This window comes from Chiroxiphia lanceolata, chromosome Z, assembly GCF_009829145.1.
Source record: "Chiroxiphia lanceolata isolate bChiLan1 chromosome Z, bChiLan1.pri, whole genome shotgun sequence".
In the NCBI taxonomy this organism is placed as follows: domain Eukaryota; kingdom Metazoa; phylum Chordata; class Aves; order Passeriformes; family Pipridae; genus Chiroxiphia; species Chiroxiphia lanceolata.
In genome coordinates this window covers 40051037-40066661 of record NC_045671.1, presented here as the reverse complement: position 1 = coordinate 40066661, position 15625 = coordinate 40051037, and the positions used below count along the sequence as shown (strand labels likewise).

The window sequence follows — 15625 nt, the reverse complement described above, 5'->3', positions numbered from 1 at the left end:
GAGCACAAACAGGGCGCTGTGGGAGCATCCGCGCGATGAGTCAGGGGTTCCCATCCCTGTCCGGGCGCTCCATTCCGCATACCTCATCCTGCATCCCACATCCCACGTCCCACACCGCATCGCGGGCGGGGAGCGGCCTGGGTGTGTCCCGCGGCACCGCCCCTAGGAGGAGGAGGAGGAGAAGGAGGGAGAGGAGGAGGAGGAGGAGACAGGGCCATGCTGGCGGCGCGGCGGCACCTGGCGGGCGCGCAGAGCGGGAGGGCGGCGGGACGGGCTCCACGCCGCGCATAGGGCGCTGAAAGCGGCTGTGGGAGCGTAGCGGAGGCTGCACTGGGCCGGGGAACCTGGACCCTCCCATAGCATTCTCGCAGCGCAGCGCCGGGCGGAGGCACCGCTCTCATCCCTCGGCAAAGGCGGCGGAGAGGAGGAGGAAGAGGAGAAAGATGAGCCGCGCGGTGCTGGCCTGGTTGGCGTTCTGCGGGAGCCTGGCGGCGCCGCGCCCCGCCCGAGGTGAGCGCCCGGGGGGCGCTGGGGATGGAGCGGGCACGGACCGGGGATTGGGGTCGCACCGGAGCTCCCGCAAAGTCCGAGTGCAAGTGCGGGGAGGCGGCTCAGAGCCGGCTACCGCCGTCTGTTCTCTCCTTTTTTTCTCTGTAGATAAGTATGTGGGTTTTTTTAAATATCTGCATTTGAAACACAAGCCGGAGGAAGATCCATCCTCAGATGCGTTCTGGTTTTGAAACTATGCTTAAATAGTGGGGAAAGAAACGACGTGAGAGCTTAAATCTTCCCAGCCTCTCATCTGGATTACGTTTAATATCCGCAGAGCTCTCCACGTCTCTTTTTCCCTTCCTCCCCTCGCCAACCCTCCCCAGTCACCAGTCTTCATTGTAAATTTGGAGACTATTGAGCTCCAAGACACATATCCAGCCAACCGCGGAACACTTTGCGAACACGTTCGGGGGCTTCAGCATCTCGGCAGCAGCGAGTAGCTCTTGGCAGGCCACCCTTTTGCTGCCTCCTAATTAGGGCATCTCCACCTAAAACACCAACGGTGTCTCATCCCCTTCCAGGGGAAAAAATAAATAAATAAAAGAATTAGAAAGCCAACCCTAACCCCGAAAGATAACTTTAGAGCTCTTAGGAGTTCTCTTTATTATTTATAATAATTGGTTAGTGCGGGCTATGAGGGTTTTCCCTCCTCGCATTAAAAAAGTTGTAGGAGCTCATCTTGCGACGAGCTGATGGAGGGGGTGTGGGACCGGTCACCCCGCAGCAGAAGGGGCTGCCTGGGGCGGTGGGCGATCACGCACTGCCCATTCCGTCGCATCACAGAATCAGTTAGGTTGGAAAAGACCTCTGAGATCATCCGGTCCAACCTATGACTCCCGCTCGAACACCTGCTGGGGAAGGGGCTGGGCTGGGCTCCGGGACCACCCTGGGTTCCCTCGGAACCATCAAGGGTCCTCTCCTGTTCCCCGCGTCCCTCCGCGGGGCCTTTTCCTCCTCTGCGAGCTCCGAGCGTCTCTTTGTGCCGCGGATGTTCTGTCCCTCCCTGAGATTCCACCCGGCTTGGAGACCTTTTTATCTTCCCTCTTGTACCTTTCCCGAGCTTAGCAGAACAACTGTTGTCCTAATGAATATTCCCATTGACTTTTAGACCTGCTCCCCTCACCTTTTTTTTTTTTTTTTTAAATGAAACCAGTGTATCAGTAAAGCTGAATATTTTATTAGACCTTAAATTATTCAGCACGGTGGATTCTCAAAATCCGGTAACATTCATACAGTTACAGTGAGCACGTGATAGCTTATGCAATGTGTCCTTGTACCTGCAGATTATCCCCCAAAGTCTTTTATTTATTTATTTATTTTTTTTTTAAACAAAAGATAGCTGTGTGTGCCACGAAGTCTAGACTTGTCATAAGTGCTTTGCATCGGGCTTCTGTAGGACTGTAGTTTACATCTGGGACATTTTCTCATTAAATTCTACAGTTTGTCATGGTTTTAGGTAACTTCAGAACAGAGAGAACTTAATAGATTTTCTAGCAGGAGTGAAATAGGAAGGAAAAAATCCATTTGCTCTGTGATTGCTTAAGCTTTTCAGTTGAAGGTTTGTCCTTGGCTCTTCAAATGAAACAGAAGAAAATTATACAGTCTTTTCTTTCTGCTGAAACAGAGCAAAATGTTACTTGACAGGTCTGATATACTGGGTTAATTTTGCAGGCTGTCATAACGTTTACTTTTAATAGATCCTTTGAAAGTTACAATGACTCTGTAAGTAACCAAAACTCTTTAGAAAGCAGGTTTTGAACAATACAAAACTTGCCTATACATTGTTTCAACATCACTTACTGGCGAGTCCATCGATGAAAATCTGTGGAAGTGCAGTGGCTGATTCTTCCCCACCCTTTGGGGTAAATTCCAAGTGCAGATCAAAGTTAAGTCATAGACTTCATTACTGACCTGCATTTCAAGCCTACTGTTAAAGAACAATACCAACTGCTTTTTTTGTTGGGGCTCTGCAAAGTAATGATGGAAGTCAAAATCCTATTTACTCATAACGTCTTAAAAACATCTTTTGCTTTTTGGGTTTGGTACAAATACACAGTATATCAGCAAGTCTGGGGGTTTTTTTGTCTTGTTGTTGTTGTTTTTAAGGGAGAGAGAAGGGTGAGAAAATTGAGAAATAATGATGATATTGAAAAAGTCATCTCAATGGGAGACTGTAATTTTCTTCTTCTTGGCCAGTCTAATAAATTTGCAGTCTCATGCACTGTAACAGGAGCCTGATCTTCAGAGGTGTTTATATGCAAGTACATGATAAAACCAGGCTTCAAGGATGCAGTGACTTCTACCCCTTAGTTTGCAAGACAGCTGTAGATGCATTTTTAATAAGCAATGTCCTTTTACACATATTTCAAAACAGCTGTAAGCTTTTGCATTTACTGTTGTTGCTGTTGTTCCTTGGTCAAATTTGAACAAGAACCACTCTGGTGTTCTGCTCTGCAGTGGATGAGACAGAAACTACCAGGGTGAGTACACAGACTACAAGAGATTATTTCAGGTGGAAAAAATGTAGTGTGTCTCATGTACTGTAATACAGGTTCCTTAATCCCCACCATGTATTATTTTTAGGGACAAATAAGCCAATACCTTTCAGAACAGTCAGTAAATATTGCGATCAAAGGAAAGGAAAACATAATTTAAAACCGATGGCTGTTTCAGTCCCCAGATTTACCTCAGGCCATAGGGTATGCTGATCAGCTATGGTAATGGTGCTGTAAGTGCACAGTAAATCAGTATATCTCATGTCTTGGTGATAAATGGCTTTGCAACAGGACCTTCTGAAAAATTACCATTTGAGTCATCTTTATAGTGAAGCTGATCCCTAAGTTGTATCATCCTTTTCCACTTAGCAGGGTGCTGAATTTTTATGTGTGCTGTGTCTAAAAATGATGTTGACATTGCCAAAACCAGTCAAGACTAGTTCTTTATTTTATGTCTGTGTCCTGTCAGCCCAAGATAAATACTTTACCACTTGGAAGGAACAGTTTCAAAGATGTTGCTTTTTCTCCATTTCAGTGGGAACCTTCACTCTCTCTGAGGCTTAGAAGTTTCTATAAAGCCTCCTTCTGCAGCTGGAATGAGCTGCAAGGAGTAAGAGTGCTGGAAAATGAGAGGTAAACTGTGGCTTTGTTCTCATGTAACTATACTAAAAGGCTGAAAAGATCACAGAGACTTTTAAAGACCAAGATTCTTCTGTTTTACCGAGTGTCTTTGCATCTTTGGATGGCAATTGCTTCACCACAAACTTCTGACAGTGTGACCCTGCATAATGATTTTCACTGTTCTTTTAACAAATAACATTTGTATTCAAATTGATTTTCCATGACTGCTTGTATAGCCTCCAGAAAGCATATAGAGGATATACTATTGCATTCTGTACATGTCTGGTCAGCCCAGGACAGAATTTGGTGTCAAGCCACGCATTGTTATAACTGGAATTAATGGTTTTGGTATTATTAGTTGGGGGCTTTTTATGTGTCCAGCTACCTGTTTCGCTACCCTTTATGTCCTTATCCTTTATGTCTTTTTTCAAGGGATACACTTCATACAAGATTGTGTATCAATGGCAGCATAGTGAAAAGGGGTACTGTCTTATCTTCTCTCCTCTACATTTTTCCAGTTATCATCAGGTTCAAAATCAAGGAAATGATCCACTTTGAAAATTATTTCAAAAAACAATGACCTTCCATTAAGAGGGTGATTTTTATGCCTTAAATTAACTGTTTATGCAGCATGTGTCCATACAACAGCAGTAAAAAATTCACACCCTGATACCCTTTCAGAGTGAAGATGTCCGGGGAAGTGGAGTTTAAGAAACTACAAGACTCAGGAGTTAAGTCTATATTATTCTCAAATTTACTGTGAGCCACATAGGAGTTAGTATGTTACTGTTTTAATCCTCTTGTTTTCTTAAATGTTTCACGCTCAGGTAAGCCACAGAGCCAGGAGTATTTGTGGAATCTTAAAGGATGGTTAGTGTTGTATTACAAGCAGGATTAGATATTAGGAAGAAATTCTTGGCTTGAGGGTGGTAAGGTCTTGGCACAGGTTGCCCAGAGAAGCTGTGGCTGCCCCATCCCTGGAAGTGTCCAAGGCCAGGTGGGATGGGGCTTGGAGCAACCTGGGCTAGTGGAAGGTGTCTCTGCCCATGGCAAGGGTTGGAATGAGTTGATCTTTAAGGTCCTTCACAACCCAACCCATTCTATGATTATGTGATTCTATGATATTGGGCTTGTTTGTAGCACACTTGAAGCCCAGCTTGAGTTTGAATAAATATGAGTTGAATGACAAACGGGTATTAATTTATTTCAACTTTCAAAACGTTCACAGTAAAAATACAGTGAAACCTTAGTCAGATGATCTGTTAGAAAATAAAAGATGAGTTAAAAAAAGATTCAAACCCAAAGAAGGGTTGTAAGAACATCAACATCTGCAAAATTAAAACCTCTGGAAAATGCTGTCTTATACTGGACGACCTACACACAATTTTCACTTAAAATTAAGGGGAGAACCTAGGGGAAAGGCAACAGGACCCTAAAGTCAGTGTGTTTTGTCAGCCTGAGGAATAAGTAATGATGGGTCTAGGTTATTATCTTTATAGAAGACTTGGATCTTATGTTTAAGAGAGAACTACTTACAGTGTGTAGTGACAGCAGGGTACGGCTGATTTTCTAACAATATGTGTAGACGGTTGAGCAGCTTTTGTCCATTTGCATTGCAGGACCAGAGCATGGGTCCATTCAATAACAGTAGCTGCAGTTGTGGACCAGGGTGCTCTGAGAGCAAGGATTTGAACTGTCACCTGGTATCCCACAAATCTGGAGGCACAGAACCTGCACCATCTTCTCATGCTTTGAGGTTTTATCAAATTCCAATCTTGCTGCTGTGGGAATATACCGGATATATTTGCAGGGTTTTTCTGTTTGTTTTTTTTGTGTGGGTTTTCTTCCCTCTAATCTGCAAGCTGTGTTACCTTTCATCACAGCGGGGGTGCTCTTATACTTTGAGTTTTAAAAGCTGAGAAATGAAGCAAACCATGATTATCTAATAAAGTCTCCAGCTAATCTAGCTAATATGTCATGTGTGTGAATGCATTATCATGTGAAACACACCTGAAAACATCTTAATTTTACATAATGTGTAGTGGCTGTCTGCATACATAGTGTATTTTGGGTATATTTTCACTTTAGAGAGTTATATCCAATTATTTGCCTCACATCTGGTCTGATACTTAAAAGTTTTAGTAATAAGATCTCTTCATCCTGTGAACTCAGCTTGCAGAGCTCTGTATTTCAACTAAAAATTGGGTTTATATACAACAAAAGTATAGTTATATACAACCAAAAAATGCCTAGGGTTGTTTTTTTTGGTTGGTTGGTTGGGTTTTTTTGAGAATAACGATAGTATTCCTCACTCTGCTCCCCTAAAACTTTTTAATGAGGGACCATTTGTAGGGAAAAGATTGGTGTGGGGTTTGTCTGTTTGTTTGTTTGGGGTTTTTTTTTGTTTGTTTTTTGGTTTTTGTGTTGGTTTTGTTGTTGTTGTGGTGTTTTTTTGTTTTTTTAAGGCATAGATAGATGTAAGAATTTGGTTAAGTTTTCTGAAGATAGAGAAGAAAGTACTAGTTCATCTGTGCAATTTAAATGGAGAATCCTGGACTATCTCAGCTCTTCCACCTGCAACAGCAGAACACCAAATTTTCAGTTTTGAGGAGTTACAATTTTTAAACACAATATTTAAAGCAGTCAGCTGGAAGTGTGCACATGACAGCAGGGAGGAGCAGCGGATGGATAAGCAGGATCAGGCAGATCAGTGCTCCTCGAGCAGAGCCAGGGCTGGATCCTTGGCACATCTTGGCAGGAAACCAACGAGCAAAAAACGTGTGCATTGTGTGAGACCCTGGAGACCACAGGGAGCAGGGGAGGGAGCCAGACCTCCCCCAGGGGAGATAGGAGATTGGATATGTTGGATGTGGGGTGGTCTCTGTTGTCTCTGGTCCCAGATGGGTGTGTGGTAGTCTGGGGTCAGATCCAGAGGCACAACCCACCCAGGATGCAGTATCTGCATCAAGTGATGACTCTTGGTTAAAGCTACTGAGAAAATTTCTAACAAGAAAATACTTTTATCAGAACACTATAATTCTGTACATACAAGAGTTTAAACAGTCAACAGTACTTTGCCCACATGGGACGTGGACTGCACGTGTTGACTATTAAAGTACCATGAATTTGAACCTGAGAGTTCCAAATTTTTAATTTAAATACAGAGCAGGACTTCTTTTTTAGTGTTTTTGCAGATAACATTCTTTTGTTCTTCCTGTCCCTCTCCACTTGCAATTCACTATTTCCTTGGTAGTTTTCAGGTCTAAACAGCACAAGGCATTTGTGCACAGCCAGATTGTGGCCCTACTGTCTACAGTTTAGACAGAGAGGGTTTTTTTATATATCTTTTGAGTATTCTCACAATAGTAATTTTTTGACAGGCAAAAAAACCTTGAAAGAGATGACTGCTTTGCCAATTTTTAGCTACAGTAATTTTATTTGCTGTGTAAGTAGGCTGACAAAATTTCTACAAAAGCTGCTTTTTTTTTCTTACCATTGTCAAGATGCTGTGTCAGCCTGTGTAATTATGGAGAGCTCTGACAGCAGTGTATAAGTAACAGTAATTTCTGCCATCTGATTACCCATGTCTTGGGTTTCTGCAATCGTGAAGCTACAACAGACAACACAAGAAATACTTTTGGATAGGACTTGCACACACCAAGCATTAGCATGAAAAATAAGAAATAGGAGATGTTTGATTTATTTTTTGTTTAGCATTTACTTCTTTCAATCTGTCTCTCCCTCATCTACAACAGCTTCTGTCACTGCTGGGTATTGAGTCCACCATCCGCAAATTTGCAGATGACACTAAGCTGGGGGGGAGTGTCGACCAGCTAGAAGGCAGGAGGGCTCTGCAGAGGAACCTGGATAGGTTGGAGAGTTGGGCTGATTCCAACAGGATGAGGTTCAACAAGGCCAAGTGCCGGGTCCTGCACTTTGGCCACAACACCCCCCTGTAGCGCCACAGGCTGGGGACAGAGTGGCTGGAGAGCAACCAGGCAGAAAAGGGCCTGGGAGTTTGGATTGACAGGAAGCTGAACATGAGGCAGCAGTGTGCCCAGGTGGCCAAGAAGGCAAATGGCAGGCATCCTGGCCTGGATCAGGAACAATGTGGCCAACAAGCCCAAGGAAGCGATTCTTCCCCTGTACTCAGCGCTGGTGAGGCCACACGGGGAGTACTATGTCCAGCTCTGGGCCTCTCAGTTCAGGAAGGATATCGAGGTGCTGGAGCAGGTCCAGAGAAGAGCAACAAGGCTGGTGAAGGGACTCGAGCACAAGTCCTATGAGGAGAGGCTGAAGGAGCTGAGGCTGTTCAGCCTAGAGAAGAGGAGGCTCAGGGGAGACCTCATCACTCTCTACAACTCCCTGAAAGGAGGTTGTAGCCAGGTGGGGGTTGGTCTCTTCTCCCAGGCAGCCATCAGTTAGACAAGAGGGCATGGTCTTAAGCTGTGCCAGGGGAGGTTTAGGTTAGATATCAGAAAGAATTTCTTTACAGAGAGGGTAATCAGGCATTGGAATGGGCTGCCCAGGGAAGTGGTAGATTCTCCATCCCTGGAGGTTTTTAAGATGAGACTGGATGTGGCACTTAGTGCCATGGTCTAGCAACCGCAGCGGTAGTGGATCAAGGGTTGGACCTGATGATCTCGGAGGTCCCTTTCAACCCAGCTGATTCTATGATTCTATGATTCTATGATCATTGTATACAACCAGACCCTTTAATCCAAGTTTCCTCCCTAATTATTCTGTGTTACAGTCCTATAGACCACAGCACTTTAATTTCTTTGTCAGTTGTTTTTGATTTTCTGTTTTTCTAGTTAATTATTATTATGTTTCTAGACAGTGTGTTCTAGACAGGGCTCCAAAATGTATTTTTTTTCTTTTTACTCCTTTTTCAGCTCAGGTTTTTGAAATACAGATGCAGAAAATATTATATGCAATGTAATTTGTCAGACTCCTTACTTGTGTGAGGAATTCCACAGGACTGCCTCGCAAGGTTTTTTCTAGGTTAAAAAGTAAGACCTACTAGCTGATTGCTTTCAGATACTATTCTGGAACTGTTTTAAAACCACAGAATGCTGTTTATTTGAACAATTTCAAGGGAATATTAGATTAGTACTGTGAACAGTGTAGAGTGTGGATGGAGGAATGATGTATCGTTGTCACAGGAGGTAGCTAAAATGACCTAGTAGTTCTCTTCCATGGTGTGTCTCAAATATGTTCCTTCAATGATGATTTTGTCTAATTTCTTTGATGTCTTTTTTTATGGCTTAGCTTCTGACCTGTACAAAATTATGCAACAATTATAGATAGTCCTCGAGGATAAAGAGGAACCTTTTAAACAATGACCTTCATTTTCCTGTTTGTGATCAAGCCCATTCTATTCTAGCATCTTCGCTGTCTTCACCAGACTTCTCTTAAAACTGGTGTCTTTATTCAGGTATATTTTGCTTTCAGAAGTTTCTCTTAGAAATGCCGTATTTATGTACTGTTCTTCAACACTATGGTTCCTTCCTATGGCAGTTTTACTTAACCTTAAACTCTTCTCCAAATGTGGGTCTTGTAGTTCAGCCCATCACTAAAGTCACAATAAAAAAGAAAAAAAGGTAACTGAAGAAATGTCAGGCATACCTGACAATGCAGTGTCAGATGTATCCCTTCTTTTGTGAAATCCTTTGAGGAGAAAAAACTAATCAAAGAGACATTCTGAATGAGAATTCTTAAATCAGCTGGAATAAAGTGTGATTGACTATGTATATTGACTTAACATTAATACTACATCTATATGGCTTTACACAGCAAGAGCAGTGATCACTCCAGTATGCCTCAATGTCTTTCATTGTAGATGAATAATTACATAAAAATATGCATTTAAAATTGTAGAATCATGGAAGCACAGATTGATTTGGGTTGGAAGGGGCCTTAAAGCCCATCCAGATCCCTGCCACCTTCCACTATCCCAGGCAGGGATAGTGGCAGGGACACCTTCCACTATCCCAGGTTGCAGCAAGTTCTGTCCAACTTGACCTTGGACACTTCCAGGGATAGGGCAGCCACAGCTTCTCTGAGCAACCTGTGCCAGAGCCTCCCCAACCTCACAGGGAAGAATTTCTCTCTGTCAGTTTGAAACCAAAATACTGAGTTGTGAATAAAATTGGAAAAGTAAAAGGTGCAGCTCTGACATGTGGCTCAGAACATCTTGTACACAGAGGAGTGGAACAAGTGTCTGATCTATAGTAAAATTCCTAAATCTCCAAATTCTTTTACTGCCAGACATAGCTGAGATGAGTAGCTATGCCCTGTAAGATCTGACACTATGGCCAAGCCCATCTAATTCCTTTGCCACTGACTTCCCCCAGATTTCAACACTGCTGATGGTCTTATGCAAAGCAGTAAAATTTCCTGGTATTTTATCTTGTTGGGATAAATCAGGGCAGGACCAGCCAAGTGCCACTGATGGTGCAAGGAAGTGGGGACAGGGAGGAGGGAGTGGATTGGACAGGGCTGTTGGACACCAGATGTATCCTCACCTGGTTCCCTCAGAGAAGAGGAGTTACAGATAGTTTTCTCAGTGACAGTTTTACACATTTTTTTCCAAGGAATAGATTTCTGGACTGACCCTAAGGCATGGAATGCCAGATTTCTTCCTGTCTTGTGTAGAGCTCTGTATGTCCCACTGTGGAAATACGCTGAGAGTTCAGATCCATGAGTATCCATGGATTCTTGTCTACATTTCCTTGGATGGATGAAGGCAGAGGAGCAAATTCTGTATTTCTTCAGCTATCTCCCCGCCCTGAGTGGCTATCTTCCCATCCTGGGGCAGATTCAGTGTTGGTTAACTAACCTAGTAGGTTATTTTGTTGAGGACAGATTACTGTGTTTTCCTTCCCTAAGTATTTTGCTGCAAATATTTATCCAGTGGATAAAGATCCCTCCTGGGCCTTGCAAAGCAGAGGAGGCTCCGGAGCTCCTGTGTATTCTCAGTGGAACAGGAGGAGCTGCCTGTCTTAGAAATTCTACTCTGGCTTATTTCTAAGCAAGAAAACTGCTTTAAAAGTACTGGTTAGTCAGTGTGGTTCTGGCTCCTCCACTCAGACCAGCTGAAGGCTGAGCAGGAAGAAAGAATAAGCGAAATGAGTAAAATCATTACATGCTTCAGTTACTTCAGGAGGATAAAGAGAAAACTCTTCAAAATGTCTGAGACTAGTGATTGACTAATTTTGACCAATTAGTCTGCTGCTTCATTGGGGTTTTTTGTTTGTTTTTATTTTTGTTTTGTTGTTTTTGTTTATTTTTTTTTCCTAATAAATATTTTTTTAAAAAATTTCCTGTAAAAGCAATAGATAATTAAAAATAGGTACACTGGTTCCTTTTCCACCAGTAATGAGTTGTGGTTATGGCATTAGTACTTGTAGAAAAATCTTAACAGAGTTTTAAATGCTAACAGAGTTTTAAATCCTAAGTAAAAATTTCCTTTTGAGGCAGAGGAGGGAAGGAGGACTATTCCAAAACTGTATCGCAACTTCACTGGAATAAGGCTCACTGAACTTTAATTATAATAATTTTTCCGAACTTTTTTTTTGTAGTTATTGTCTTTAGAGGGGCAACATTCACAGAGGTGAAGAATTGTAGCAAAAAAACATTTTTCATTTTTTAATGATTTTTGAGTTTCAGGAAGCTCCACTTTCACCCTATGAATGGTCCAGTCTGGCAGATAATCATGAAGCCTTGTGCTAGCATCTTTCATAACAATCTTTTGTCTTTTGGGTCACATCAAGCTTTTTTGTGATGTTGTCCCCCACCTTATATTCTTGACGTGTCTGTACACCCCAGACTACACAACCTGAAATCTGAAAACAAAGCTCAATGCATCACGTGGAAAAAGGCATCTACTTTTAAGAGGAATAATGAGATTTGATGACTTATGTCTGCTAAAATCTGTAGTATTAGATCCCCTGTAGTGCCAGCTCAAGCACAGCAACTGCTTGCATACACATCTCATTTTGTGTGTGAGAGAGAAGCGTTAGAATAGTGGAAATATTTACAAAAAGAGTTACAGGGCTCTCACAAACAGGGAATCATCTGGAACTGCTGCTTCAGGAGAACCCTGTTAATGCCATTCAGTATTATTCTCATTCATTACTGTATATGCAGGAGATCCTAATTTCTTTTTCATTTCAAAATGATGTGTAAGAAGTTCTTAAAATTGAAATTGCAACTGCCCAGTCTGTTTATAGCATAATATATGTCTTCTGTAACAGTTACCTTCTAAAGCCAGCTGGCAGCTGGCTTCTGGAGCTTGTAGAAAGAGATGAGAATCTGAATAGCCCCCGTGTAATCCAGGAGGGAACAGTTAACAACCTGCTGAGTCACTTGGATCCCCAAAAGTCTATGGGACCAGATGGGATCCACCCAAGAGTGATGAAGGAGCTGGCAGAAGAGCTCACCAAGCCGCTCTCCATAATTTACCAACAGTCTTGGCTCACTGGGAAGGTCCCAGATGACTGGAAGTTGGCAAATGTCACACCCATCCACAAAAAGGGCCAGAAGGAGGACCTGGGACTACAGGCCTGCCAGCCTGACCTCAGTACTTTGCAAGGTTATGGAGCAGATCATCCTAAGTGCAATCACGTAGCACCTACAGGATGGACAAGGGGTCAGACTCAGGCAGCACAGGTGTAGGAAGGGCAGGTCCTGTCTGACCAACCTGATCTCCTTTTATGGTCAGGTGACCCACCTGGTGGATGAGGGGAAGGCTGTGGATGTGTCTACCTGGACTTCAGCAAAGCCTTTGACACCATCTCCCATGGCATACTCCTGAAAAAGCTGCAGCCCACGGCTTGGACAGGGGCACTGTGCTGGGTTAGGAACTGGCTGATGGCCGGGCCCAGAGAGTGGTGGTGAATGGTGCTGCATCCAGTTGGCAGCCGGTCACTAGTGGTGCCCCCCAGGGATCAGTGTTGGCCCCAGTTCTGTTCAATATCTTTATTGATGATTTAGATGAGGGGATTGAGTCCACCATCAGTAAATTTGCAGATGACACCAAGCTGGGGGGGAATGTCTATCAACTGGAAGGCAGGAGGGCTCTGCAGAGGGACCTGGACAGGCTGGAGAGTTGGATATTAGGAGAAATTCTTTACAAAGAGGGTAATCAGGCATTGGAATGGGCTGCCCAGGGAAGTGGTGGATTCTCTGTCCCTGGAGATTTTTAAGATGAGACTGGATGTGGCACTTAGTGCCATGGTCTAGTAATCACGACGGTGTTGGATCAAGGGTTGGACTTGATGATCTCGGAGGTCCTTTCCAACCCAGCTGATTCTATGATTCTATGACTAATTTTTAAAAGCCTTTAATATAATATGGGATCTCAGAACAAATTTTCTGTAGAAAAAGCAGTTTTGGAAAGGGTCTAGTTTTGCTCTGCCCCATTTTTCTGTTAAGATACAGAAGAAAAACTACTGAAGATTTTAGACATATTACACCTGTTCTTTGAATTTCTGGTAGATTACAGGTTGCAGTGTATGTCTGCTGAAATTGGTCTTATGAAAGGTGCCGCTTCAAAACTGATGTGGTTTAAAAATAAAACACTTAGTTCTTTTGACTAGTACCCTCCCTGAATCACCCCTGCTCTTTTGCTTCACCTGGAGTTTGGGCTTTGGGGAACAGCCAGAGGTTGTCACCATTCCACAGGTAGACATCATTCCACATGTAGACATCCTTCTGCCAGTGACTGAGGAAGGAATGGAGTCATTCCTGTACCATATGCTTCCTACTACTGTAAGGGGAAAAAGGAGAGTATTTAGTCTTGATGCTCTCTAAGGAACAGTAGAACCCTTGTTTTCCTGGTGGAAATTAGGACTTTGAAGAAATTACACCTCTGTAAAATTTGTAGTGTATTGTCAATGCTGTTCTTCGAGCAGCATGGATGTGTCACCACCTGATCCTGTCAGATCTCATGGTAGTCTGGTTATAAACAACAGTGCATGAATTGTACAAGGATGTATTATCTGGGCAGGATGGGTCATTACTGTACTACCATGCAATATTTTTGTTGACTTTTGGCTTTTTCTAGCACATCTCTGAGTACTAACACAGGGCAGGTCATTATATAGTGTTTACGTTCTGCAATATCCACCAAAAAGTGAAGAGTGGTGAGGACGTTTGCAGGTTTCTGCATTCAGTACAGCTATCTCAGGCTGTCAAAAAATTTCCAGGGAATCTTTTCCTGCATTAAAAATAAATATATTTATCCTTGGTATCTCTGTAGTGATCTAGTTTGTTTAGCACTAACTACCTTGAATTTTTAGACTACATCTACTGGGATGGGAGAGTAAAGAATAAATTTATTTATTTATTCACGTATTTTTGTGGGAAGAGGTGTAATTCTCTTGTATTTGGCTGGATTTTTTTTGTTTCTTGGAGCCTGAGGTTTTCATGAGGTCCTAATTTCACCCTTTGCACAAAGGCTTTATATGGACTTTTTATTTTTTCCAAGAACTCTTTAGATAATTGAATGCCTTCTAATAATTCTGAACATTAACAGTGTTACAAGTCATAATGGCTAAGAACTAGAGTTAGCTGCAGCTGCAGTACACTCAGGGCAGGAAATACAGACAAAAGGCTCCACTGTGTCAAACATGGTGTTATTTGAAAGTGTTTTCAGGTTTCAGCTTTATGTTATACCTTAACCCAGTGCTTCTTTTCTCTGGACTATTATTTTATCTCTTTTCATTTTATTTTCTTTTTCGATTTGTAAATTGAACTGACTTGGACTTGGGGATTTTTGATTTTTCAGTTGATGGTTCGAAGACCAAAGGCCCTGGTACCTGTTAATCCAAACTTGATATTGAAAGTAGGTTGTTTTTCAGATATAATTTTTTTAAGGAATATGGATTTTTGTGTCTTCTCTTGATTTTAATAATGCAAAGACACCTCTTTTGAATACAGCAGAATAACTTTACACCAAAGCTGTCCCTAGATTAATGTCTGCAGCTTTGCCAAAACTATTATCTGTATTACAAGCTGTCACTTCACGTCCAAAGTAAGTTATTAAATCTTCAGATCAGATGTGCAATTTTTTATTACTATAAACATAGTTTAGGATTTTATAGTTTCAGAGAACCTTCAGGAAAAAAAAACCAGATGTATTATAGCCTACTGGAGAATGGGATAAAACCTATCTGAAATTTTAGGCTGTTAGATTACATATTCAGGTTTGGATTCGTGTCTCTCATGCGAAAACAGAGAGGAAAAACTGCCAGCGCTGAATTAGGTGTGTTGTGCCTTAATAACCGAGAATCTCTTTTTGATCCTATCTGGGCCCCTTAATCTGGGTTGCTTGTTAGCAATTATATAAAATATTTATCAACTTTTTCTAGCACAAAGTGGCCAAGTCGGCCTTTTGCAACATACCTGTTCAGTAACACTGTTTGTATCCAAAATGAACTCCACTGTCTTTCAAATGTAAGTGTTGCAGAAGGCTGTTTTCTCCTGCAAGAATATTTTTGTTGATGTGGCAAACAAGTCTGGCTCTGGCATGGGCTGGACCATCTTCCCTGGAACACCAGAGACCTCGAATGAGGATGCTGCAGCCTCAGCCTTGGGCTGTGGAGATGCCCAGGGTGGGGGCAGTGGTGCCTGTCAGAATGTGCTGTGTGACAAACAGGAGACTGACAGGGTCTTGCAAAGACCCCGCAAAGCCAACAGCTCACTGCAAATGAGGAGGAGAGAAGTCCAAGGCATCATCCCCAAATGAGCTGTGATTAGAAACTTCCATGATGGAGGAGGCTGGAAACTCATAATTTCTGATGGAGGAGGCTGGAAACTCATAATTTCTGATGTCACACCTCAGCTCTCTTTCCCAAGTCTGGTTTTTCAGTTACAGATACCAACTAGGTGAGAGAGCAAAGGGGAAAAAAAAAGAAGGAGGGTGATAGTTAAAGAAGACTCCCCTGCAGGAA

General features: G+C 42.6%; 1 protein-coding gene across 1 annotated transcript in view; it reads left to right on the top strand.

Moving 5' to 3' along the window:
- The first annotated feature begins 243 nt into the window (after positions 1-243).
- EDIL3 (EGF like repeats and discoidin domains 3) overlaps positions 244-15625 on the top strand; it is a 218633-nt gene continuing 203251 nt past the window's right edge. The window contains 1 exon segment of the mRNA XM_032676101.1: positions 244-510. Coding sequence (XP_032531992.1) covers positions 444-510 — 67 coding nt within the window. The 5' untranslated portion in view covers positions 244-443.